The sequence below is a fragment of the Odocoileus virginianus genome, chromosome 31 (assembly GCF_023699985.2).
Source record: "Odocoileus virginianus isolate 20LAN1187 ecotype Illinois chromosome 31, Ovbor_1.2, whole genome shotgun sequence".
NCBI lineage: Eukaryota > Metazoa > Chordata > Mammalia > Artiodactyla > Cervidae > Odocoileus > Odocoileus virginianus.
The window spans coordinates 895,214-922,186 of record NC_069704.1 but is presented as its reverse complement, the minus strand read 5'-3'; the positions used below and the strand labels follow the sequence as shown (position 1 = coordinate 922,186).

The 26,973-nt window shown below is 55.0% G+C and overlaps 1 protein-coding gene and 1 long non-coding RNA gene across 19 annotated transcripts in view; one reads left to right on the top strand and one right to left on the bottom strand.

Annotated features, from left to right (window-relative positions):
• The window catches only part of MYT1L (myelin transcription factor 1 like), a 400,361-nt gene that overhangs the window by 338,203 nt on the left and 35,185 nt on the right, over nt 1-26,973 (top strand). For all 18 annotated transcript variants that reach the window (XM_070459146.1, XM_070459143.1, XM_070459144.1 and 15 more), the window contains one exon: nt 26,799-26,861. In XM_070459146.1, the coding sequence (XP_070315247.1) occupies nt 26,799-26,861 (63 nt within the window). The remainder of the gene's footprint in view (nt 1-26,798; nt 26,862-26,973) is intronic.
• On the bottom strand, nt 6,149-8,302 carry LOC110141223 (uncharacterized). Its single transcript, XR_002315007.2, has 2 exons — nt 7,981-8,302; nt 6,149-7,780 (listed from the first exon to the last, which is right to left on the bottom strand). It is a non-coding gene; the product is annotated as an uncharacterized lncRNA (long non-coding RNA).

Here is a 26,973-nt window from a genome sequence, read left to right as displayed (position 1 = left end):
GTCGACCTTGGTTCCCTTTCCCGCTGAGTCTGAACTTGTACTCAGTCCTCGGGGGTGGGGGTGAGTCTTCCTCTTGGTCTCTGCCCTTTAGAACATTCTTGTGTGTTCTGTTCCGGGGCACCTCCCCCAGGTATTTTCACCTTAGACAGAGGAATTTTAATCATGTACATCACATAACATTGTTTTTTAAAACCTGGTTACGTTTATTTAAATCGAAGAATTAGAATTCTGAACTTGAGGCAAGACATGACTTTTCTCTAAAGGTTACTTGTTTCTAGAACTTTCGAGGGTTTCCTCACCAAATGTGGATGTCGTGCAGATGTTGGGAAGTTACTCGCCAGGACCAAGCAGAGCCTCAGCCCCTAGCTCCCGTTGTTCCGGGTGCAGGAAGTTCACCCACCTTCACCGCAGGCCGAGCTCTGAGAACCAGTTCTCATCTGTAGCATCTTCTGCCCCCTTGGTTCACAGCAGTATTTCCAGGGAACTTTGTGAGTCACTCCTGCTGTGGACTCGAACCATGGCCTTCACAAAGGGCATGTGCCTGTGTAGAAGGAGGCACAGGACCCCCTGGACAGTTAGCTCCCTGCAGCAGAAGTCATCCTGATGCCTCAGCCCTCACGTTGGGATAGACAGGGAGCACCCCTCGGACACCCTTCTTTCAGTTAGAAAATCATTTTATTCTGCAACAGCAGGGTCACCTGAGTGCCCCAGTGTATGCGTGAGGGTCTGTACAGAGCCAGCCTCAGTCACCTGGGGTCACATCAAACCACAGACAAGACCCGCCAGGAACCCATGAGCCTGGTGCACCCTGAGATTTGCAGGGCTCCCCTCCCACGCAGTACCGTCGATGGTGGAACAGGCCCCCTTACGAGGGTGGGGTGGTTTACACCCTGTGAGAAGGGGGAGACTGAGACCCACCTTGCAGATGTGGAAACTGAGGCTGGGTGGTTGGTGGCTCAGTCAGTATGTGGCCCAATTGCCTTTTCCACACTTCACGCTGCCTTTTCAAAATTAGTAGCCCTGTACCGAGTCTGGCTTTGGATGAAGAATTAAAGGTTTGTGCTTAACTGCGTGGACATACAAGCTCTGACTTTCTTCTGAAGGTTTCAGCTGTAGAGCTCCTGCAGTTTTCTCATGACCCACAAGGGGGACAAAACGGGGGTCCAGCCCGCGAGGGTAAGCTCCCAGGTGGGACCTGGCAGTGGTTGTGGGAAACCGTTCCCGGGTCTTCTGTCACCCCCGGAGGAACCTCCTCCACCATCTGTGTCCCTGCACATGTAGAAGGGTGATAAAGTCTGTGCGGCGGCCTTCTTCTAAAAATATCCTAAGAAATGCAGCTTGTTGCAGGTGCATTTTGTTTTTACCATAAGGAGGGCCGATTTAAAGTGTCCCATATGGGAAGTTGAGGGGAGCACAGTGTAGGAAATGTCTGCAGTAAGGGTGCCTTGGGACAACTCTAGTTACACATGGACATGCATACTCGCACACTCACACAAATGAACACACACACGTATTAATAGAGTAAAGCCGCCCTGCTCAGCTGGGGGTCCCAGAGGAACGCCAGGCTGCTCTCTCTGCTTCCAGAGCAAACTGCCCCAGCCACAGTCAGCCCCGGAGGGCCCGCCCCCGAGACCCTGGCATACAGAGCGGTGTCATGGGGCTGTTTGCACTTATGACCGGCACCGACAGGAGCCTCCCTCCCGTTCCTTCTCTTTCTGATGGCTGGTGTTAGACCCAGGTTACTAAGGGAGAGACCCAGTGGTGGGGTTTGGGATTATGTTTTAATCACCTTTAACCGTGCTCACACGCAAGTCAACCAAAAACAAGGCGAAGCAAAGAAAGAGAAGTGTTGATGTTTTGTTCCTTTATAAAAGGATCTGCGCTTTGTAGAAGCACCTGTAGTCTCTCTGGCAGGGTCTGAGATGCAGTCTAGGTGGGTTTGTTTGTTCTCCACCATCTGCCAGCTCTGGGGGGCAGGTTATGGGGAAATCTGCGGCATAAAAAACCAGACTTAGTTCATCAAAGGAAGGCCCAGATGTAACAACAGACTCTGTGAACACAAAGCACCGAGCGCTGCCTCTCCTGTCGGAGGCGTCAAGTCCTTATCTGTGAAATGGGCGCGTCCGGTACCCAGCTCACTGTAGACACTCCATGATTGTTATCATCCCCACGGCAGCACACACACGTCCCACAGCTCAGGGTAAACTGCTGGGTTTTCTGACAACATTAAGCAGAATGCAGAAGGAAAATGTAAGCGCTAATTTAATGTTTACCGAATAACTTTGTGACCTCCTTGGAATAAGGAGAACTTCAATTCACTATGAACTCTTATGAGCCTCCAGCTTTGGAGAGCTTTATAGCAGGTCCTTTGATTTCGAAAGAAAGATAAGGAGAGGAAAGACACTGCAGCAGTTACACCTGTTAGAACGCCTGGGGTTAGGGTTATCGCAGAGGGGGTGCCCAAGGGCTGAGTTCCCCCTGCCATGTTCCTGTGTGTGTGTGTGCCTGTGCATGGGTTCTGTGCACATGTGTATGCATGTGTGCATGCATGTGTGTATTCTGTGTGCATGATGTACATGTGTATGTGTGAGCGTGTGTGTCTGTGTGTGTCTGTTCGTGTGAACACGTGCACGTGTATGCATGTGTATGTGTGTGAGTGTGTGAATGTGTGTGTGCCTGTGCGTGTGGGGTGTGTGTGCATGAGTGTGTGTATGCGTGTAGACATGTATGTGAGGTCTATGCATGTGTGCCTGTGCGTGTGTGGGTGTGTACGTGTGTGTGAGCATGTATGCATCTGTGCAAGTGTGTGTGAACATGTGTATGCATGTGTGCCTGTGGGGGTGTGTGTACCTGTGTGTGAACGTGTGTGTCTGTGCAGGGGTTTGTGTGTGAGCATGTGTGCCTGTCGGGGTGTACGTGTGTACGTGTGTGTGCGTGAGCATGTGTGCATCTGTGAGGGTGTGTGTGTGCATGTGTGCCTGTGCGTGTGTGGGTGTGTACATGTGTGTGCGTGAGCATGTGTGCCCATGTACCTGTGCGTGTGTGCGGTGTACGGGTGCATCTGCAGGCTAGCACAGGTGCTCTCCCTTCCAGCTGTTGCCGTCATCGTGTGTGCAGCCTCCTGCTGCCCCCAGGCATGGTTTCTGCCCTCTGTGCTCACATCCCCTCGGTAAAAAGGGATGTTTTGCAAAGTCCCTGAGCTTCCAGGTGGAAGCAAAAACCAGGAGAGGGCATTTCCTGGAAGACTATAAACCAAGCTGATTCATTCTTTCAGTTTAAAAACTTGTAACGCACATCCAGAGATAAGACACCCTCTCTGCCCTCAAGGCACCCAGGCCCAAGTTCGCAGCCACCAAGAAGAGCACGGGGAGTCCTGGCAGATGGAATGGCGGCCCGGTGGGAAAGCCTCCTGGCAGATGGGGGCCAAGAGGAGGCCTTGTGGGGATGAGGGGCACAGCAGGGCTGAGGGGCTGGGCAGAGCTGAGGGTCTGAGGGCCCTGGCAGGGGGACTGGAACCCCGGGCCCCACGGTTAGGGGGTGCAGAGTGGAGCCAACCATCCAGACCACGCTCCTGGGCGCCGAGTGGACATCCTCAGTGGACCCTGGCCCAGCTGGCAGTCATGGGCTCCATCCGGGGCCACAGTTGAATCAAGGCTCATCCCAGTCATCAGGAGCCTGGCCCCTGGCCTCCCAGGCACCTTCTCTGTCACAATCAGGGATTTGCTGGACAAGCCATGAGCCTGCCCAGAAAATCTGGTCTTGTCAGCCCCGAGAAATTGAATCTTTAGGCTGTTTCTTGGTGTTTCATCATCCATTTTCATCAAAACTAAATGAAACGTGATTAATGAGGCCAAATCCCCAACCCCCTCTCAGCTCAGTCACACAGTAATTGAAGTCCTGTGTGGAAGCTCTGTAGGTCTGAACAGGTTTCATCAGGGTCCCTGATCCAGGGCTCTCGTCGAGCAGACCCTCACCCACCCCACACTGGGAGGCACAGTGTCCTCTTCTGTTAAAGCAAGGGTGGGTCCAAGGCGCCTGCATTTCGTTGTGCCTTCACCCTGCCGTGCGTGCTGTATTCCAAGAGGCCAAAGCAACCTCTTCTGCCGCTGGGACGGCCCACCCGCTGGCTGTCCAGAGGCCAGCTGGCAGTGACCACTGAATCTGACCCAAGAAACAGGAGCCTCGAGGGACAGATCCCCTCCTGGGGAGGGGGCTGAGTTTCTAACGCAAAGCTGGCCTTGAGCTTTTTATGTTTTTTGTTGTGACACACTTGTGGAAGATTTAAGTCCACAAAAAGGCCATGAGGAAGACCTTTCTTAAGACATATTTCTGAACATTCCTTTCCTCCATTTTGAAATGGTAACATTTTAACACAGACATCAGACAGTACTGAATGATGTTAATTATTTCTAAATAAATAGAACACAATTTGTAATCTTATCTAAGCTAAAATAACCCACGCTATACAATCTATTTAAAAATTACTCCTTGAATACATTTAATTTTTAACTGCAAGATTAATCTTTGTAAAATTATGAATATAAAACATTCAGCATATTTGGTGCATGTGAACAAAAGGAAAAAAATGACTTTCCTTATCATTTCAAATACTGCAGTTTTAAAATACATATTTAAATACACTGTATGTCAGCGCGTGAACACACATGTGCATGAATACAGCTACATTGTCTGTTATTAGGCCAGGACTCAAGGCCAGACACACGGCCCTTCATAAAACACGGTGGACTGCCTGAGTCTTCCTCGTGCGTTACACCTGGTTAAACTCACCCTCTCCTAATTATTGGGAAGCTAGTCCCATTTTCATCTCACCCTGGGCTCCTCTGGGCGACTCTGAACAATGACCTTCCTTTCCGCTCAGCGGCTGGCCTGCCCCGGCCCCAAGCTGCCTGAGAAGCTGCTTCTGTGCAGGAAAGGAAGATCTGACCAGGGAGGACGAGGCTGCGTTGGCCTTTCACTGTGAATTTGAGGTTTTATTGCAGTAAACACGTCACTAATTTATAGTTCCCCGGAGCAAAATGAGCGAAATTGGAAATAAAGTAGATGTTCCCTCTGGGAAATCACCGACAAGGATTTTGGAGGGCATTTTTCCTGGCAATTTCAGGAGAGAGGACCATTCTCTTCAGGTTTCTTTCTTGATTGGAAAGACCGACTCTGAGGGGCTGAAGGGGGCATTTGTGGGCCAGGGGGACCAGTGAGCAGAGGCGCCCAGGAGCAGATTCACCTGTGCGTTTGTCCCTAAACGTGACCCCTCATCATCCAGGAACTACAGTTCAAGGAAAATCAGATTCCTTCCTGTCTAGTGTCTCTTTTTTGCATTTTTACAAAGAGATACAGGTCCCAGATACCCACAGGTCTTCCTTACTCGTCTCCAGATGGTTCAGGTACCTAATCCTGTTGTCTGCCCACAGTAAGAGATGGAGACACCCTGCTACCTTCACAGGGGATTTGAGAATACTGTGATAGTAGAGAGAGATGAGAGCTGCCTCTCTAACCTGACCTTTTCAAGAAAAAATAAATGTTAAGTGCAAATACTTTCTGATCATCAGAACGAAGGTGTGATTTGGCTTTATGATGTGAGTTTCTACAAGAGTGTCCAACAGAACTTTCTAGGGCTATGAAAATGTCCAGTCTGGCAACCATGGCCATGCGTGGCTCCCGAAAGGGTGGTGAGGCTGAGGCACTGCATCTCTGGAGGTATTCTGCGTTATTGATCCAGATTTAACAGCCACACCTGTCAAGTGGACAGTGCCGCGTAGAACCTTGGACTTCATTGACCTGTTCTTTTTTAACATTTGCTTCTTTATTTGGCTGCGTCATCTTCCTTCTGCAGGGGGAAGGGGGGCGGGTTCTCCCTAGGCGCAGCATGTGGGTGTCGTTGCCCCTTGACCTGTGGATCTTAGTTCCCCAACCAGGGATCGAACCTGAGTCCCCTGCACTAGAAGGCAAACTCTTAACCAAGGGACCACCAAGCAAGTCCCAGTACTGTTCTTTGTATATAGTTTTACTGTATTTTAATACACATTCAGGAATATTTTATTCCTGCAACCAAATCATTTACAAATTTTTAATTATCTGTGGCCTAAACATTTTTGTGGTATTATTAACACACTGAAAAATAGGTTAGCCCTTTTACATTTACAATGTCCTCTTTTTAATTTCATGCCATTTAGACAGATTAAAACTAAATATTATACAAGTTTCACAGTGTTTTTTTCAGAATAGAATATTTGCATGTTGCACCAAAACCTTTTTGTTTTGGACCAGTCAGGCAGCATTCGATATAAGGTAGTGGAAAGCCTCTGTTATTTTTAAAATACATTTGACTTTATTACTTTCAAACTTGTACAGAAATTCAAATCTGGTTAAGCAGGTGTCATCAAAGAGCGCCTCGGGCCCCTTCTGTAGTAACTAAATAAGCCTGGCTGATAATCTGCATATACATTATTAGTACCTGGGGCGAGGAAGTGGTCAGAAGCCTGCTCTCTGTTCCTGGCTGGAATCTTCCTCTTGCAAGCTTGCTTACTTATCCCCCTAATTAGCCTACCTGTCAGAAGAGCTGCTCCACGGAGGGGACCTTCAGCCCCGCCCTATCCCAATTATCCTTGGCGTCTGGATTCTGAAGATGTCACCACAGAGCACAGGGCAGAGTCTGGGACTCAAGATAATAACTTGATTTTGCTCGTTTTCAACGCCAGGGCTGCAGAGAGCAGTTCCGTCGTGGCGTCCATGCTCAGGAGCGTGTGGCCATCCGGCCCCACTCCGTGACCCCTGCCCGGGCAGGGGAACAGCAGCTTCGCGTCACTCCGCTCATCCTCCTGTGGGCAGGGGCTTCGGTGCTGTCTTACTCCTTCCTTCGGTTGAGTTGAACCGTACTGGGGTGTGCAACCACACGTGTGAGTGGGTCTTAGCTGAGAGGGGGCACCGTGTGCTCTTAACAAGATCAGGGAATTTTTAAATGACTTTTTGGGAGCAAGGCTACTATAAGCTCAAAAAATTGAGAATGTAGGGGAAGAAAAATTACGTATAATATCATCTCTTTACTAAATACGAGTTAGCTTTTTTATTAATCACATTTATTGAGGATCTTGAAGGCTGCTTCTTCGTGTACCATGCAGGTTATGGAGTCTTTAAAAGGTGCATCATATTCCTGGGGGTGGGGGTGGCGATTCTGTAGCTTCCTTCTTGACATAGAACAATGATCAACCACAGACACCCACCCCGGGAACACGGGTGGCTGGCGCGTCAAGGTCCACCCGTCCTTGTCGCTGGGAGTGGGCGGTTAGGACCGCTGGTGGATTGCAGATGGAGCGGCGCCCTAGGAAGCCCAGTGATGAGCTCCGGGCACATACGTCTCATTTTATAGACCCGCCAGCTCCTGTAGTCAAGCCTTACACACAGACGACAGGCCAAGGGTGTGTGCTGTTCCCTGGATTTGCATGTAAACCCCTGTGTGGACTCTGGGGGCCCGTGAGGGGCAGCGGGGGAAGGTTCTGGAACATGAAGCAGCGCGTCAGGGCTCAGACCCCGTCAGGCCTCCAGGACTCAGAGCTCCAGTCCGAGGAGGTGGGTGTCAGTGCAGCAGGGTCGTCACCTGAATCTTCACCCATCACACCGGCCCTGCATGGAGGATGGCTTGCAGGTTGGCGAGGGTGGGGAGGAGGCCTGTGGGGAGGCGTTGGTGACTGCCAGGACTTGAGGTGATCCCAAAGATGAGGTCAGGAGCAAAGCTGGCACCAAGAGCGGTCACACTCTGGGGATCCTGCCAGAGGAACGCGATGTGAGTGGGTGGGCACCCCCAAAGGTGCCCCCACCACCTGCATTCCCCCAAAACAGGAGGCGCCTGGGGGGGAGACTTGGGGCTGGTCGGGGGTTGACTGTCCAAGCTGACTAGGAGAGGGCCCTGTGAGGGCGAGGGGCGTTCAGGGGAGCCGGGGTCTGGAAACCTGGTCGTCGGCATACATGTGGCGACTAAAGCTCCTGAACGAGAAGAGTGAGTCACCAGGAGTGTTGCTGATGGAGGAAGCCACGACTGCGGCTCGGCCCCGGGGGTCTCCTGTTCAACTCCACCGGAGGAGCCCAGGGCCACCCGATTACTTCCTGGAAATGGAAATTGCTACAGAGCTTCCACGTCCCGCCACAAACAGGTTCCCTCCTTGGCCAGCCGGCCCTGAGCTCAGCGGCTCCGGGTACCCTCAGGACCGGGCCGCACAGAGATCTCCCTATCACCAACATGGCGGCTGGCGGACATGCTATGGGCGTCCTTGAGGAGGCATTGTCCGGATGTGGCTGATGACGCAATTTCCCCTTCACGTCATCAGAGCGACAGGATTCCTCCCTTGCCAGCGGCTTCACCCCTGCGCTTTGTTTGGACGCTCGCTCTTCCTGCGGAGGCTGAGCGGACACACCGGCAGGGGGTGGGAAAGTGTGATGACGCGGGTCTTCCACCGGAGGCGGTCCCACCCACAATCTGATCATCTAGCAGAGCCGCTCCCACGCACGGCCCTGAGGACGGCGGGCCCCGCTAGGCCAGACGGCCGGGCTCTGTGTCCAGCAGTGGGGAGGGCAGTGCCGCTCAGCAGTCTTTGCTGGGAGAAGGACCTCGGCTTCACCTCAAGCATAGATTTACAGACTGTTTCACCTTAGACTTCCCTGGTGGTTCCACCTGCAATGCAGGAGACCCAGGTTCAACCCCTGGGTCAGGAAGATCCCCTGGAGAAGGGCATGGCAACCCACCCCAGTATTCTTGCCTGGAGAATCCCATGGACAGAGGAATCTAGGGGTAAAAGAGTTGGACACGACTGAGCGACTAACACTTTTGCTTTTTGTTTTTCACCTTGAGTCCTAAAGATGGGTTAAGAGACCCTGAGATGCATGTCACTTAGTTCTTCAGGTAACTGTCTACCGCGTCTGCATACTTCACAGTGCAAGAAATTTCTGGTGCTCTCCCTTGCATGGCCCTTTGCCAAGCCCTGGAGATGACCTTCCTTGACCCTTCTCTCCATCCAATCCCAGACTGTCTCCAGGAGCCCAACCTCGGAGCTGGGTGCACCCTTCACAGAGGTGGCTGACCCCTCACCTGGGCTTGGATCCCCCCGCGAGCCCGGCACCCCGGCTTCTTTCTGCAGTGGTTGTGTTCTGTCTTACAGCATGGCTGTGTGGTCACCTGCACCAAGCCCAGAGCAGAGACTTCTGAGCGCACCCCTTGGGGCTTCAGCATCTGCCTGGTCCTCAGCAGCACTTTGCACTGTGCTGGGGATGCCAGCTATTTGGGGAAACAAGCTAATGAATGAATCAGAATAAGCTGATTTGTATAATGCAGCCCTATAAGGAGCCAGCAATGCTACAAGGGGACGCATTGGAGTCAGTAGGCAGGCTGGCCAGGCCGCCTAGGCACAGGCGGCCATGTATCTGAGTCCCAGGTCTCCCCTGAGAAGGGAGGGGATTCGACCAGATGATCTGGAAAGTTCCAGTCAGTTTGTAAACACTGATGCCCTGGGTGGGAAGGAGGCAGTGGTAGGGGGCGCGCTCTGCAAGGTCAGCCTGGGTCCGGGGACAGAGCTGCATGTGGACGGCCTTGGTGCAGCCACATGGAGACCTGGTGGCTCACGCACGACCTGGCTCCAGCCTCGCTCTGCCGAGTGACGTGCAGCATCTCCTGCACCCGGACTGTGATTTTCCGAGTGAAAAGCAGAGGAAGCACTTCCCCTCGTGTCTACTGGGTGGAAAGCTGGGGCGGGAGTGGCATCACCGTCCAGCAGGAAGCCAAGCAGCCAGTCCGTGGTGCCCAGCACCTGAGCAGGCAGGCAGCTTGCCCTGCAGGGTGGGGTTGAGCCCCAGGGCCCCCAGGGCTGCCACAAGTCACAGAGCTGGTCGGTCTGAGCTCGCCTCTGAAAAGATGAAGAGGAAGCCCCTCTCCCGCAAATGTAGCCCCCTTGGTCTGCGGCGAGGAGGGGCACACACCCCCGTGTAGGCGGGGACCCAGAGGCTTGTGGGAGGAATACTTGCATCTTTCCACTGCTTCCCGCCCCACGTTTAAAACTCGCCGAAGGAAAGGAAAGTGACCTCGGCCTGTTTCCAAGCCCTGTGCTGTCTGCAGAAGCAGTGAGAGGCTCGTCCTCTCCCCGGGGGACTCGGGGTGCCGCCGTGGATGCCCTCTGCCTGCCTCCTCCTCCCAACACGGCTCCTGTCTTCCTGGACCGCGCCGTCCTCTGCTGTGCCTGGCGATCTCTGTGCACCACCCCGTGACCCGTGTTACACTGGAGATGTCAGTCCTTTCCGGTACTTTCAGGTCGCACATTTTTAGGCCGCACAGCTTTCCCACGTTCCCTTCTCCAAGGCGTTTGTCTCCCAAGGAAGGGGGTAACTGTTCGTTGGGTTTCCCGTTTTGCTGGTTTGTTCTCCCTTGAACGTGAGGTGTGCTCAGTTCAGCTCTCGCACCGCGTGGGGTCAGGGCTCCCCGGGGCCTCTAGCAGGTAGGCAGAGGGGTCGGGCGGGTGGGACTCAGCGCCAGGACTGGGCCTGGCTCTCACTCAGCACTGCACATGCCTGCGGGGAGTCTGAGCGAGCTTCAGTCGTTTCTGTCAATCCTGGCCTTTCCGAAGGGAAGGCTCTTTCCGCTCAGCCCGGGCGTCCCGTCAGGATCATCCCAGTGACTCGGCCTTGTTCCCTCTTGCTCTTTGCTTGCTGAGGTGTTTCTGCTTTCTTCCCCTTTCGCATCACGGTAAGACCTGTTCACCCTTGAAAATGCGTGTTTCTGGCTTTTAGTCCCTCAGGGAACTAAGTGGAGCCAGCTCTTAGGTTAGGTAGAAATCATTTAAGATTTTGTTTATCCCTTTGTTGAGAGTATCTGCGATCCATTAGCCACCTTCTTGGAAAAATTCCTTTAGCAATCCAGTCAGGATATTTCAATTGCACTAATAAGGACCGCCAAAGACCTGGAAGCATTTAAACATCTTTGGGTTTTCAGGAGTGTGATGTAAGGAGGGCAGTAAGCGTCAAGAGATGACCTCTTTTACCTCTGGGGGTCCGGCATGACTCCTGCAAGCCCCTCTGAAGAGTCAGAGCAGGGCCAGGTCTCAGCAGTGGGGGCCCTGTGGCCCCGGGCCCCCCGCCCACGGCAGGGCAGCCTCAGAAGGCAGGTGACCGCTCAGGCCTCGCAGCACACACAGCAGACCAAAGCTGGTGCCCATACCGTGGCTCACTGCAGGGGTGAGACGGGCCATGTCTCTCAGGCGCCGGCTTCAGAGTGAGAGTGAGAGAGTGAGGCCTTCTGATGAAGGACCGGGGTCTGAGGAGACAGGGAGGCACGAACGGCCCGCCTGGACCTGGTGGGTCAGGCCAAAGGGGCTTCAGCATGCTGGGGGCCGGCGGGCTGCGGTGGGGAGGTCAGGAGAGAAAAGACAGACAGCCAGCACCTAAAGTCTGACCCAATTCCAGCACCACGTGAATGAAACGGAACTTCTTATACTTGAAACCCCAACAACCGAGATCAAAATATTTCAGAGATAAAAGGACTCCATTTTCCTAATCTATCTTTTTCTGCCTCATGTCTAATATGGTATTATTTTAAAATGCTCATATCAGACTTGCAAATCAGGTTTAAGATCATCAAGTAAAAATGTCCATCAGCCCATCAAACCCTCATCAGATCTCATCCTCGCTCACTAATTTCACTCTCTTCTCCCACTTTCTGAATTCTGGAACATCCTCCCAACTGGCATATTTTGATCATCTTTTGCTCTGTCATCTCTTAGCTTTCAGTCTGCCTTGAATACTTGCTTCAGTTCCCTTGCCTTTTTGGGTGACATGTGTTTTTCAGATGGAAACAGAGGCATTTTCATTCCCTGTGCCTTGTCTGAGGGTCAGAACAGCACTGGAGATGTAGAGAAACCCTCTCTTTATTCTCTGCCCGCCTCGTAGCTCCAAGCAGAGCAGACCCTCACATCCTAGGCAGTCTAGTCTACAACAGAGCGCATTTTAACGTTCCTGGTTACATGCCGCACCGCCTGCAAGAAGCTGTACCGTGTCCCCTGGACGAGTTCTCAGCCAGGGTATTAGGGGCTGGGCTGTCATTTCCCCACAAATATCACATCTCCTGCAAAGCCCCTTTTGATTCCTCGAGTTTCTCAGTTTTGATTCCTGAGTTTCTGTCTTGGGGGTGACCTTCCGGGAGCCTCTAATGCTAACTTCCTGGTATCAGAAATGACAGTCTTGCTTTAAATCTTACATTTCATAGCATCTGATGCCTGTGGCCCTTGAGTCCCTTCAGAAAACTCTGTAGCCATTTCACCCACATGACTCTCCGCCCACTTGCCTCAGCACTGCGTGGCCTCAGGCCCTGAGATGCTGAAGGCACACACGGCAGGCACCTTCCTCGTACCAACAAACAGCTCTAGCAGAGGGCAGGGTGAGCCGGGTGGTAAGGCCAGCAGAGAGGAAGCGACCCTTAAAACCCGGATAACTGGCTCGTGGGCCTGGGCCTCCGCACACTGGAAAGCCTTCCGCCAACAGGAGGCTGCTCCAGCACTGTGCGGCCTCTCAGGACGCGTGTCAGCTTCAGCTGGGCTTCCAAGCTGCTCTCCACACAGACCAGACTGCAGCCCAGTCGTCCACAGACCAGAGGAGAAAATGGCCCAACAGGCGTTTCGCTGTGTGGTAGGCGCTAATAAATTGCATAAGCTAACATAAAAATCAGAGAAAACGCCTCCTTCAGAGTCCAGCCTGACCGAGTGACTCAAGGCTGACAGTGAACTTGCATCTGATGAAGGCTGGTGTCCCGGTCCTGGAGAAGAGACTTGTGTTCATCGTCTTCTGCTCCAGGTTGGTCTGGTCCAAAGACAGCTGGGAAGACGCGGGGCACAGAGGCGCGGTCTGGGGAGGCTTCTGCAAGGTAGACCCCCGCCCACCAGCAGCAGAGTGGCCAGGCTGGGGAGGGGTCCCCAGAAGCTGGGGGCTGCTTCTCTCGGAACCCTCAAAGGCAGGAAGGCTGTGACCTCTCTGTGGCCTTCGTCAAACATTCAGGCAAGAGCAGCCACGAAAGGCCGGTCCCCGGGCGGCCCGCGGTGATGGACGTGCGGACTCTCAGAAATCCATGGCACCTTTCCGGCTGCAGCTCATCTTCTCTGGACCAGGAAATAGTTTCATGAACAGCCTCAGCAAAGAAAGTCTCACAATTGGGCGTCAGCACCCCCAGGAACCTCTGTGAGAGCTGACATCGTGCGCGTGGAGAGAATGACCGCACACTTGACTCCCCGGGCTCGACGCTCCAGCCCCACAGCCCCTCTGACGAGTTTTACGTGGGATGTCCTTTAAGTTTCAACAGCTTGTTAGGTCGGTCACTCTTTCCCTGACATGAGAAGTGAGCATCCTTGTCGTGTAATGAGGCAAACGCAGGCCCCAGTCCCCATGAATCAGGGCCCAGCCTGGTGTGGCCACGTGCTAGCTGGGCGCCTGGACTCATCGGCCTCCTTCTCTCCCATCTCTGGGCCTGGGGACGTGGCAGCTGGGCAGCAAGTCTGGGGAAGGCTGACAGGAGGAGCGTGTCAGAACCTGGGTCTGCCGTTCCCCTCAACAGAGCACCATCAAAGTCCGGGGTCCCCGTGGTCCTCACCTCTGCAAAGTGAGCCCCTGGTCCTTGAGTCTGTGGATGTGTTGTACTCACACGTGCACACCCTGCCCAGTGTAGAGAGGGTGGGGCTACAGCCCCAGGGCCCCAGCGCCCAGCACAGAGCCCTGCCCAACGGGTGACGCCGTGGGAGCCCCCAGGCCCACGCGGGGCCGTGCTCTGTCCCCGGCAGCACTCAGGGGCATGTGCCTGCAGGTGGGTCTCCGATCTGTCTCGGGACACAGCTGTGTCAGCGGAGCTTCCAGGCACTGTGACTCAGACTGTCCGGGTGGCCCCAGGGCAGCCTCTGATCCCCAGGCTCTCAGAGCCGTGGTTCCTACAGCTCTGGAGGCCCAATGCTGTATCTGTCCCAACAGTTCGTGACTCTGGTTGTGCACCGCTGTCCAGGCAAGGGACTAGTCTGATGAGCCCCGCTCCTAGTGAAAGGCCTTCCCTGCCTCCCCATGATGCCCACCCCTCCCCACCAGCTCCCTGCTCAGAAGCAGGCTTCCCCAGTTCTCCTGCACATCACAGAATCAGCAGCACCAGGGGGTGTCTGAGGGAGGAGGTTTCCATAGCAACTGGCTCGCTTATCCCAGCATCGGGCAACCCTGCAGTTCTGTGGGGTGGGGGCAGAACTTCCTCCCACCCGGCGTGAACCGCCAGAGGGCCTTCCTTCCAGGGGGGCAAAACATGCCCTGTCTTCTGGGCCAGAGAAAGGGCCCCCACCCACCCTAGAGATCTCCCCAGGTGACTGCTGATGAAACATGAGAATTACAAATCACCGCATTCCTCTCCTCCTATAAGAATTCCTAATTAAACATGTTCTTTCCTTTCCTTTCTTTCTCTTTTTCCTTCCTTCCTTCTTATTTTTCCAGAAAATGATTCTTCCCTTACGGCTACCATAACAAAAATCATTTTTAAATGTGATTCATTTCCTATAAACTCATTTGTGGTTTGGGATAAGTGAAGTTTCCATAAAATATGCTCTGGGATAGCCATGTTTTATAATGATTTCCTTAAAAATCAGATCCAGGTTGCTTTCCATTAAACACAGGTAGTGTTGATGTTTGGCAGACTCCATGACGTGGTTTTATTTGTAAGAGTTTTCTGCACACGTTGAAATGGAGAGTCAGTGGCAGTGTGTCCTCAGTGAGCTGGATCCCAGGTCTGTTTGTCTCCCTAACGAGCCCATCTGCCCCAGGCCCACCGCCCCGTCCACAGCACCACGTGACATCCTGGGCGGAGCTGAACCATCCACAGAGCCCCTGCCACCTGGGGACCACTCCCAGGTGCCCCCTGGGACCCTCCGTGGGCAGAATGTTACAGCCCGGGACGAGGACCGCTGTCCCCACGGAGGACTGGATGCATCTGAGCCAGACTTCATGACAGGAGGACACAGGATGCTCTCCAGCACTGGGATTGTGGTGAGCTAGGCAGAGGAGCGTCCAGACCCCACGCCCATCGGTAGCTGTCATGGTGCCTCTCCAGGGCCACTGCCCACACCTTCCATCAGCCTGCTCAGGTTAAACCCACAGGCCCCCCAGCAGGCAGTGGCCTCTGAGCCAGCCAGGGGCACAACTTGGGCACCTCTGTGCATGCTTTGTCTGCAAGATCAGCTAAAGAGGGTAGAGCCCAGCGCCCGGGGCTACTGGAGAGAAGGTGAGCAGTCAGACAGTCCGCTGCTGCGAGAGGCCTTCATGGTCGCTGGCCCTTGCTCTGGGATGGCCTGGGGTGCAGGGTGGTCAGGGACAGTGGCCGTTCTTAGGAAGCACCCTGCATGGAAGCCTAACTGGGCTCCAGGCCCATCCTCAGTGCTAGGGGGAAAGTCAGCAGGCTCCCTGAGATTCAGGATCTCTGTGAACCGGCCCATCTGGAGAGAAAAAAATATAGCTAAACTGTATTCTGCATTTTCATATTGTTCATGGGATTCTCGAGGCAAGAATACTGAAGCGGTTTGCCAATGCTTTTGAACTGTGGTGCTGGGCTCTCTTGAGAGTCCCTTGGACAGCAAGGAAAACAAACCAGTCAATCCTAAAGGAAGGCAACCCTGAATATCCATTGGAAGGACTGACACTGAAGTTGAAGCTCCACTACTTTGGCTACCTGATGCAAAGTGCCGACTCACTGGAAAAGGTTCTGATGCTGGGAAAGATTGAGGGCAGGAGGAGAAGGGGACGACAGAGGGTGAGATGGTCAGATGGCATCACTGACTCAAGGGACATGAGTTTGAGCAAACTCCAGGAGATGGTGAAGGACAGGGAGGCCTGGTGTCCTCTGTCTCAGAGCCGGGCCTTGGTGTGGGGAGGGGCTGGGAGGGCCGGGTGCCAGGCTCACCTCATCCCTGTGATCACAGCTTCCCTATGATCACACCCAGCCACACACACACAGATGCTCAGGACCCACGGTGCGCAGCCCTGCTGGTCAGCAGGCTGACACCCGCCCAGAAAGCGCCCTCAGCCCTGCCGCCCACATGAGCGCCTGGGGCGGAGGGGCAGTGCTGGCCCGCTGACCATGGACAGGACACGGCAGCTCGCCGGCACTCAAGTGGAGGACCAGATCCCTTCCCGGGACACAGCCGGACCGTGCCTGGCCACGGAGACCCCCTGAGGCCAGGAAGGGGCCCGGAGAACAGGCCCCTTGAGCACACATCGCCCGCCGCAGCGCACTCATGGCTCTGGGCCGCTCGGCACCTAGCTTGCTGAGCAGAAAATGGAGAAGCACAACAAGCTCTGCAAGCGCTGGCTGCCGAAGTCCAAGCTCGGAGGGAGAAGCCCCACCTCTGTCTGCTCTGGGAAGGGGAGCCGGGCAGACAGGGCCAGCTGCTGGGCCCTGAGACCAGCGAGAGACACGGACACAGAGGACGGCGCCCTGCTCTGCCCCGCGGGCTGAGGGCCTCACAGAGACGAGAGGGCAGCTCTCGGCCGGGGTGGCCGGGAAGACCCCTGGGAGGGAGAGACCACGGGAGCTTGGGCCCCATGATGCCCAGGTCTGGAAGGGCAACAGGACCTGGGGGGGATTTGTTGGGAAGCAAAGCCCCCCGTGGGGGTGAGACTGTGGCTCAGATAAACAGAGCGCGTGGCGTGGATGACCCAGGTGGGGACGGGGGCCCCCACGGGGACTCCAGGAGGCCTGGACCTGCCTCCTCTCACCGGGGCCTGCAGAAGGCCTCCCCCGAGTGTGCCATCACCTGGAGACAGGCTGGGCCTCCTGGAAAGCCCTGCAGAGGGGTCCCAGTCCCCCAGAGGGGTGACACTTGTGGCCCCTCTGGGACATCCCAGGCTGAAGATGGAACCTGGGGCATTAGCCCTGGGCCTCCAGGGAGGTCACGGGCAGGCCTGGCCCCATCCGCCCACGTTGCCTTCTGCTCCCCACAGTCATCCTGTCCCCGTGAGCACCTGTGCTTTCCTCCTTTGGGGCTCTCCGAGAAAGCTATTCCTGAAAGTTCGGGACCAGAGCCCCATCCTCCTCAGGAGAGTCTCTGGGTCCAAGGCAGAACTGTTTTCCTGAGTCTTTTCCGAGCTCAGTACTCCCCAATGCTTTGTCCTTTTCCCAAGTGACCTGGCTCTAGGCCTGAACTCCTCCCCACCCGTGGAGCATGCAGGACACTCCCCTCAGGGGCAGAGCAGCCCAGAGCCTCGAGGCGTGGGAGAGGGGGCACTCCACAGCTGCCTCGCATCCTGGACTCGCGGGCAGCACCTGTGAGGGCATCGGGTCCCAGCAGTGACTGCGGGGCGTCGGGTCCCAGCGGTGACTGCGGGGCGTCGGGTCTCAGGGGTGACTGTGGGGCATCGGGTCTTGGGTGACTGTGGGGCGTCGGGTCTCAGGGGTGACTGTGTGGGTCTCGGGGGGGTAACTGTGGGGTGTCAGGTCTTGGGGGTGACTGTGGGGCATTGGGTCTCGAGGGTGACTGGAGGGCATCAGGTCTTGGGGGTGACTGTGTGGGTCTCGGGGGGGTGACTGTGTGGGTGTCAGATCTCGGGGTGACTGGTGGGCGTCACTCCTCATGGTGAACATTCACTCCTGGCCTCCTCACCCGTCGGCTCATCTCAGTCCACTTCTCTTTCTTCCTCCTCCCCTCTCTCTTCCTTTACTCTGTGTGCTTCTCCCAGTCTGCCCTTCTGACACGTCCACCTGGGGGATGCCTTGCTTCTCTGCAAGGTTCCCAGCGAGGATGCCTGCTCATGGGCTCCGTGGCCCTGGAGAGGTGAAGGGTCCCCCCTGTGCTCTCCCTGCAAACAGTGCATCCCACGCTCACCTCCCCAGGGGCAGTGACCTCCAGCAGAGGCTCCGAGAGGGCCCATGGCAGGTGGTCTCCACTTTGGCACACCTGGGGACGTGCCGCAGTCACAGATGGACCAGGTCCACCCTGTGCCCAGTGTCCCCAACCTGGCCCCCTGTGCTGGCCCCAGGCTGATGCAGGCGTGTCCAGGAACCAGGGCGTTGGCACCTGCTGTGGCATCTCCTCCCCCTCTGCCTTCTCCCTACCTCTTCCCTGCCTGTCATCCCCGCTGGGTAAGGCCTCTCCTTGACCTTCCTGGGCAACTTCTGGCGATTCGGGGCTTTTCCTCAGTGGAAGGAAGCTTCCCGAATCCAGACCTATTCTCCGGATCACCACATGCATACCATGCAGGTGGTTCACGTTCTGACGCCCATCTGTGCCCGCATCCCTTCCATAATCGGAGGGGAATCAGGACCATCAGTGACTTATGGACCCTGCTCGGGGCCATGCCCTCCATGGGGGAATCACAGGAAATGGGTTTCTATTCTCTCCCACTTGTGAGACACCCAGAGGGCCATGGGGATCAGTGAATTGCATACAGAGGAACAAACAAACGTCTGCGTCTTTGAACTTCCCCCAAATGAAGGCTAGACCACAAGATAGGGTTGTAGGCTCAGAATTGTTCATAAGAAGAGGACTTTTACAAAGAGTCTAGAGGAGTAAAAAAGGCACCAGAGGAGGAGAGGTTTCTGCTCTGCTCACAGCTGTGTGCCTCCTGTGTGACCCTAAACATGTAGCTCACCTGTTTGGATTCACCTTCTTGGCTTTAGATAAGGATATCTGATGAATCTATTTCTAAAATCTTCTGCAAAACTCAGCGTCTATGAAACCATTTAAAACTTGACAAAAAAGACATGAAGCAGGGAACAGGCAGATTCCATAGAGGAAGGGAAGACACACCAGAGACTAAGAGGTGAGGAACTAACCTGAAAAGTGTTCAAAGCCAGACAGCTGTGGGCAAGAGGCTCGGGCAGGAGGCTAGACGCGGGGCAGGGGGTGGAGTGGAGAGGGAGAGAGAAGAAACTCCACACGAGTGCTTACAGAGAACCCCAGGATTGCTCAGGTAGAAGATGGACGAAGAAGTCTTTTTAACTTTCTCCTGTTTAGAATAAAAAGACCCTTTCTCTCTGAGAAAAGGTGGAGGCTTCAAAAAATGAAAGATCCACAAGCATGAGAAGTACAAAAAACAAGAGAAACGGCAGTGCCAAGAACGTAAAAAGTAGGCAGGGGATTCCAGCTGAAAGGGACTATGTGGCTGGTCCCAGGGCCCCTCAATTGTGGTCCTAGAATCCGTCCTTTCCTCTGCCCCGGACAGACTGCCTCCCAAAGGCTCACTGTGGCCAGCAGTTCAGGAAGTGGACTTGCTTTTAAGCTATGTAACGTCTCTCCTCTGCTACCTTGAGAGGAGCTCTGTACCGTCCATGGACGGAGCAACGGATGCTGGAGGCCAGGGGGCCCTGTGGCTCTGCCAGTCCCACAGTCACAGCCAGCTGGCCCCATGGCACGTCCGCCCGGCAGGCGGCACTGCGCCTCAGGTGCCCGTGGGCTCGGGGGTGGGCGTGGCCTGTGCATGCCTGCCTGGGGGGTCCCCGGCATGGAGAACCCTCAGCCTCCACCCCGAGCGCAGCCCCGCTGACTCCTGGCGTTGAGAAGACGGGCCTGGACGAGCCGGCAGCCCCCTCCCTGCCCCCTCCTAGTCGGGGCCTTTGCCCACAGTCCGTTCCCGAGCCCAGGTCCACTTCTTCCCGCTAAAGGCCAGCTGGATGTGGTCACAGACACTGCCTCGCCTGAGAGGCAGGGAGGTGGGTGGGACACTGTGGGCAGCAAAGGGCACCCCCCTCCACCCCCTCCTGCTCCGGCCAGAGAGGGTCCCTTCCCGGTGGGCACTGGAGTCCCTAGCGCCCGTCTTCCACCCCGTGTGAGTGGCGTGGCTCCCCGAGCGCTCCGTGCGGCCGTGGAAGGTGAGTGCCCCCGGGCGGCCCTGCCCGCGCCCAGCCCCCAGGCCCTGCATGCCCGTCTCAGGTGCCGCGACCGCGGCGGCCCCGGGACGCGGGGACGGCCGGCTGGGGTCAGCAGCGGCCTCTCCAACAGTCACGTTTCTGTATGTTCTTTTTTGCATGGGTCCTCCGCGTCCAATTCCAATTCTGCCCGCGGCCGCCGCAGCTCCGGCCTAGCCGCTCCCCTGCTGCTGGACGTGCATGTGCTCCCGCAGCAGTGCCCCAAGGACTCGCCCCGTTATTGAGAGGGACGTCAGCGCCGCTAGGTAGGTCAGCCGCCCTGGGCCGGAGCCTGGCCCTGACGACCGGGGGCGCCGGGCAGCGGGCGGCGGCTCAGAGCGGCGCCTGGGGTCCGAGCCCGCGCCCGGCCCCGACGGGGAGGCCTGAGAGCGAGATGCATGATCGGAGGATGCGGAGAGCATGCAGCATGAGCCGCGGGACTGCCGTCGCAGGCCCTGCCCACCCCCGCACGCCCCAAACCGCCAGAGTGCACCCCGAGTGTCCCCCAGAGAGGGACCCAGGAGAGGGCCAGGCCCAGCCCAGCTCCACCTGGGCCGGAACCCCAGAGCCCTTACGCCCAGTGTTGACAGCCAGGACCTGGGCAGCGCCCACCCCCCAAGGACGTCCAGGGGCCTGAGTCGGGCGATGAGCAGCAGGGGGCTCTTACAACACTCGTTAGAGGCGACCCCAGGCTGATGCAGGTGTGTGGGCCTCTAAGTCAGAATTTGAGCCCTGGAGGGCATGCTGTCTACCAGCAGGTGGCAGGGTACACGTACCACCTGGTGGGCTTCGCAGGCTGCAGCTGCAGTCAGTGAGTCAGCGGGCATCACGGCTCTGGTGAAACCCTGCCCCGCGAGGCTCCGCCCACGCCCACCTGCTGCCCCCTGACCACACTGGGCCGTGGGCAGTCAGCAGCCTGGGGCCCCTGTAGCCGCAGCTTTGAATTTGATCTGCAAGATCACACTTTGCTGTTAGTACCCCGAGGCCTAACCCATTCCAAAACACTATCGGAATCATCAAAATGAATGTTTTTGAAAAATTATGTGAAGGGTACTACTTTTTATGATTCTTTTTCATTGATTTGTTTGTGTTTGAGAGTAATATAAAATGAAAAGTGCTTGGAAGCAAAAGAAAAAGGTGGTTTTGGTTCACACATCATGTATGGAAGCAAGGCTTTCTCCCCACGTCTGCCGGTATCGGGGCGTGAAGCGTGTAGGCACTCAGGATGCCGGAGGCCGAGTGTGCAGGATGGAGCTCCTCGCGCGGCTCGGGAAGGACGGAGAACGGGGCTGGGGGCTGCTGGGGCGCATCCTGCGGACGGGCGAAGGTGGAAGGCCAGTGTGCAGGATGGAGCTCCTCGCGCGGCTCGGGAAGGACGGAGAACGGGGCTGGGGGCTGCTGGGGCGCATCCTGCAGACGGGTGAAGGTGGAAGGCCAGTGTGCGCACACCTCCCCCAGGCCTGGGAGGGAAGGGTGCCCGCCCACCCCCTCTCAGGCCAGCGGGGGCGGCAGGTGGCGTTTCAAGGGCCAGGACCCCTGGCCCCCGAGCCCCCCGCCTTGGAAGTTGCCTTGGTGTCAGGGCTTCGTCCCCACGCCCGCGGCGCGTGTCCGCAGAGCACCCGTGTCCTTAGCAGGCCGTCAGGAAAAGGGCGAGGTGAGACCGGGCCTCGCGCGGGCCCAGGTCGGGCGGGAGGGGGGAAGGCTCCCAGTGAGACGGGCTGAGCGGAGCACGGTCCTCCACACCCGAATTCAAAAAGCAGAGAAAGTGACTACTGTCCTGCAAACTAAAAATCAGTTCATAAGATCCTTGCTTTCCTCCAGTTTCAGGACATAAACCCAGGAACCTGGGTAGAAGAGATATCTATTGCTTTTAAGTGACCTGGTTTCCTTATATTTGGGGAGAAGATGTCAAAGTCAGTATATGTCAGCTTTCTGTTTTAAAACACCTTTATTTTGCACTCCTCTGCATTTCTTTATTGTTTCCCATTTATATGCCAAAATAAAGACATACATTTTTAGAACCACATCTCTTTAAGTCCAAAAAAAAATGTTTTTGAGTTCTCTTATACATGTTTTTGAGTTGAAATTTTCATATACATGGGACAAATCTTTTACAGAGTTGACCTCAATCATTCCAATTACAAATATATTTTACTATTATAGATGAGGCCTAATTTTGCATTTTTGTGATTTCATTTAAAATTGAGAGTATTTAAAACTGAGAGTATTTCGTGTTTTACTTAACAAATGCCCCTGGTAGGATGGGTGTGAAAGAAAGGGACAAAAAAGTGCTTTTACAATGGGGGACACATGTACACCCATGGCTGATTCATGTCAGTGTATGGCAAAAACCACCGCAATATTGTAAAGTAATTAACCTCCAATTAAAATAAATTAATTAATTTTTTTAATAAAAAGGGTGGTTACAGAAGCACGCCACGAAATTCGTCAAAACTCTCCCGGGACCTGAGTCTGGCCTGTGACACTGTCATACTGTGGGTCCAGTGAGCGTTTCTCTGCCTGCTTTGCTGCCGCCGTCAGAGATGCGGCCTATTTGCAGGTCAGCCTCGCAGGGCGGCTCACAGGCCAGGTGAGGCCCAAGGACAGGTCAGACCTGCAGGCAGGGCTTTAGCCTTTACTTATAAGGTTTTTAAAAATAAGTAACCGGTTTTACCAAGATGAGAGACCTGAGTGTCCTGAGAACGCTGTCCCTGCGGGCCGGCCCCAGGGAGCTGGCACAGCAGACGCTGGGCAGACCGGCCACACCGCGTGGCTCCCCTGCCCAGGGGCGGCAGAGAGGCTGGCCGGCTCTGGGTCCTCAACCACATCACGTCCGGTGGCCTTCATCCCGGAGAACAGGCATCTGAGGCCGCGCTGGACGCCTACCTGGCCATCCGCTGCCCCCGTCGAGGGCCCGAGGAGACAGCTCCCTGCCTGAGCCCAGGGTGGGCAGCCACACAGACTCAGGGCCCGTCACTGATGGGGCCCTCCTGTCGCCGAGCAGATGCCTTACTTTAAACGTCTCACTCAACAGAACTACTTATCAAGCCTTCAACTTTCTTTACAAAAGAGAGAGGATAAGCAACAACAGCAAACTACAAAGGAAAGAGGATGCCGGACACAGAGATGTGTTAAAGATGTCCACACAAGCAACCAAGCACTGCAGCACAGCGGCAGTCAAGATCAAACCCCTGCTATTGCCGCTGCGCCTGCGCCAGGTGCCTCTTTCGTAATCACACAGCAGGGGTGACATGTCCTGCGGAGGATGAACCAGAGGCGAGGTGAGGAGCCGGCCGCTGCCCCGTCTGTGACGCGGATCAGAGGCTTCTCCTGACACAGGCCGTGAGGCACAGGAGCGTGCTCGCCTGCGCTGCCGGGGCTCCCGACCCGGGCGATGTGAGCTGCAGCGGCCCTTCTGGGGGCAGATGGTCGAGAGGAAGTCAGAGCGCTCGGGCCTTACACCTTAGATTCACAAAAGCCACAGAAACCTCTTCTGTCCCCACTGAGAGATTAGTTCCAGGAAATCCAGGAGTTTGTGAGTGGTCCTGAATTTTTCTTTTTTTTTAGACTTTTGCCTGAATTTTGCAAAACATAAATGTGGCTTAAAGATTTGATTATGATTTTTCCATCCACCTTCTTAAATGTCTACACAGGACCAATTTCTTCAGCCAAATGATAACATGAACTACCCAGAATTACTTTCTCTTGATATGAATTAAATCCCAAGGCAATTCAAGATCACAGATAAGGCAAAGGATCATGAATATTTTCCTTGGGAATAGACAGAGATTCTAAGATTACACGTTCACCATTTCCTGTCTCAGAGTGTTTTTACCCATGGTATCTTTGGACTGGAGAGAAAAAGAAAATGAAGAAGCTAGTATTTTATTTATCAGAAAGTTATATCTCTAACCACACGCCGGTAAAACAGACCTGGTGGAGCGTCGGTGAGCACTGGCCGGATGCAGGGAGGACAGCAGGCTGGGGTAGCCTCACCCAGGTGCCGGAGCGCCAGCCTCGCGGGGAGTTTCCCGCCACTCTCTGCTGCCGTTTCCAAAGCCAAGCTGTGCAGCCATGCTGCCTCCCGATCCGTCCTCGGGGATGTGGGTGGTCCCACACGGCCTCCCTTCACGGAGAAGACGTGCCCCACCCAGCAGAAGCCCAGCAAGTTTCTGGGTGGGTTGTGCAGCAGCCTGCTATGGAGGCTGCGGGAGTTGATCCTCTGAGAAGCAGGGACCCCTTCTGTTACACGAACGGCCGCTTCCCCTTTCACCGACTTCAGAAAACGGGGTATTTTTAAACTCTGGGATGTATTAAAGCCAGGAAATCTGTATGCAAATCTCAGAGATTTTAAAATCCTTAAAGTCTTGAGCAGTACCATGAAAATGAGCTCCGCAGAGCTGTTAGAGAAAGAATAATGAGTCCCCATCCCGGACTGCCTCGTGCGGTTCAGAAGCACCCCCTAAAGATGAAAACGCCAAACCACGGCCCTGCGGAGGACCGGGGCGGGCTGTTTCTGGGGTGGGTGACCTGAGTGTGAATTCGCAGCCCCCGCCCGCCCGGCACCGGCACTCCCGCCCGTCGTCTTCCCCCAGGTGAGGGTGTGACCACAGAGGGCTTAGCTTCTCCACGTCCTCGCAGCTTAGGAGCAGCAGGCCAGGTATCGCTCGTCTACCTAACTTGAAACCCTGAAAATAAAACAACAAACCTTTCCAGAAAGCCAGGCCGCTCTCCAGAAATGATTTTTTTCTTTCCTGACACTGTGAAAGCTCTGAAAATGACCCAAGTCAACATTTTCTTTGTTTTCATGGTGACAAAGAGCGTTTTAAATACGTCTTTTACTTCAAATGATGCTTTCGTAAATGTTTTAAATGCACAAAAACTACTCCAAAACCCTCTTCTCTTTTTTATAATTAGTAAAGATCTTGTTTTCCTTTGTACAGTCTTGGTTGTGACACCTCACTTAAATCTGAACAGGGTGTGTCGACCTCCTCCTGCCTCTACCAAAGAAAGTCATTAAAAATTTCTACTCATGTTTAAATGAATACATTTTAAATAAATTTGCACTGGGATCTTAAATTAGGAAGAGTTTAAGGAGTTCTTTGACCAAAAAGCAAGGCCACGTGTACATGACTGGCTGGTGGGAGACAGTTCTGTTTCTTGATATATTTTCAAAACAGAAACGTGCGTGGAGATTGCTTTTCTCAGAATGATTTTATTGCTTCAAAATTTCCCCCCTCTGGGGTTGGGGGGCCTCTCCACATGAGATGCCATTGGGAAATCAGCTAGTTAAATTCAGTCACTCACGTTATTGACCTAGTAGTCTCGTGATCAGACTTGAAGTTCACGAACAGCTGTTACTTTGGCGACAGTCGGGTCTACAGTCTGATCCGGGTGTTGTTTTTGATGAAAGAACAGCATCCTTTGGCCTCCGACTCCAGTTTTTACACCCTGACTCTGCTTACACACATCGACGACTTCTCCTCCATGTCTGCCTTCCCCCACAGCACAGGCGGTAAATCAGACTTTCGTCCTTCAGAGGACACGCCAAGGGTCAGCATATGCTTGAGGTTGGTAACTGTGCTCCTTTCCTCAGGACTAGATGAGAATGAGGCAGTTCCTAATATCAACAACAGACAGTACATCTAAGTGTCAAGATACGACATCCGCAGCCCTGGACTCAGCCCGGGTCCGTGTGGGCCCATCACACACGCCCTGACACGCTCACTGACCTTGAGAAAGTCTGTCTGTAAGCAAGTAATTTGCTGGCCTTGGCCCAACATCCAGGTGGCTTTCAGAGCGGAGAGCAAGCTGAAATCACTTAGAAAGCACTTACACTTATTGATCACTTTATATTTGTGACGCGTGTCCCTGCCAGGGACTCAGATGCTCACTGCGTACAGAGGCGGCACAGGGCCCCCTCCCAGGGTCCCTCCTGGGCAGTAACACTGTTATCATTTCATCCTTGCTTCTTGAGAGCTAACATTTCGTAAAAAGAAAAGATATGCTTTCCTCTTGTGTCCTTCGTTCTCACCCTCCTGGCGGGTACTAATGCAGCTGAAGTAGCTGGAGCCAAAGCGTCTTTGCCGGACTGCTGGTTCCCATGATGGTGGATTTGAGGCGGTCCTCGGAGGCAGGACTCAGGGAGCTATCTTCACACCCAGCATCTGCCACAAGCGCAGTTCTGATGTGGCAGAGAGACTGCAGGGAGCTCCCGGGAAGGTTTAAACACGGGCCGCCTGGGTCCAGACCCCTCTCATCATCTCAGTTGACTTGACCTGTGGACCAAGAGACTTCGGTGCCAAAGCAGAGCTCCCTGAGCACCCACGGAGGGTCTGAAAGACCCCTAGTCCAACTCCCTGGCCTGGCACAGGGGTGCCTGCTCCAGGCCCTGAGGCCCACCAGGGGCACGGCTGGGAGGGGTCAGCATGGCCGGGCCCTTGTAACATGTTGTTTTGAGTTTAGACACAGACCAGTCTCAGGCCAGTGTGTGTGCCTGTTCATGTAAAACTTCTCACATCGTGCGCGGATGGTGCAGCGGCTCGCCAGCAGTGACTGGCCCACCAAGCTTGAATAACAGCTGGGGCGGGCACGCGGGGAGTGTGGAGCGGGGGAGACTGAAGGCTGAATATCTGGGACCAAAGTGCTGCCCCGAGATCCCCGGCCCCCGGGGGCGCCGCAGTGCGTGGAGGGAGGAGGGGTCCGGCCGAGCCCCGAGGCAACAGGGCGGGGGCTGCTCCACCCACCCGGGGGCCTCCAGCTCCATGCGCCCCCCACCCCTTCACCCGGCGAGGCTCAACGTCCAAGAGCCTCGGAAGCTAGATGAATAAGGAAGCTACCTGTTCAGGAGATTGATGCCTTTCCAGTGAACCCCACTGTGTGTCTGTGATTGCAGGTGCCCCACGCCTGGCTGCGACGGCTCCGGGCACATCACCGGCAACTACGCTTCCCACCGAAGGTACGTGCCTTGGGCCCAAGACCCCCCCCCCATGCCCTCCTAACGCAGGCTTCACACGGGCTCAGCTGGCTCCACCGGGGAGCTGAGGGTTTAGAGACCCTCGACCGCAAAG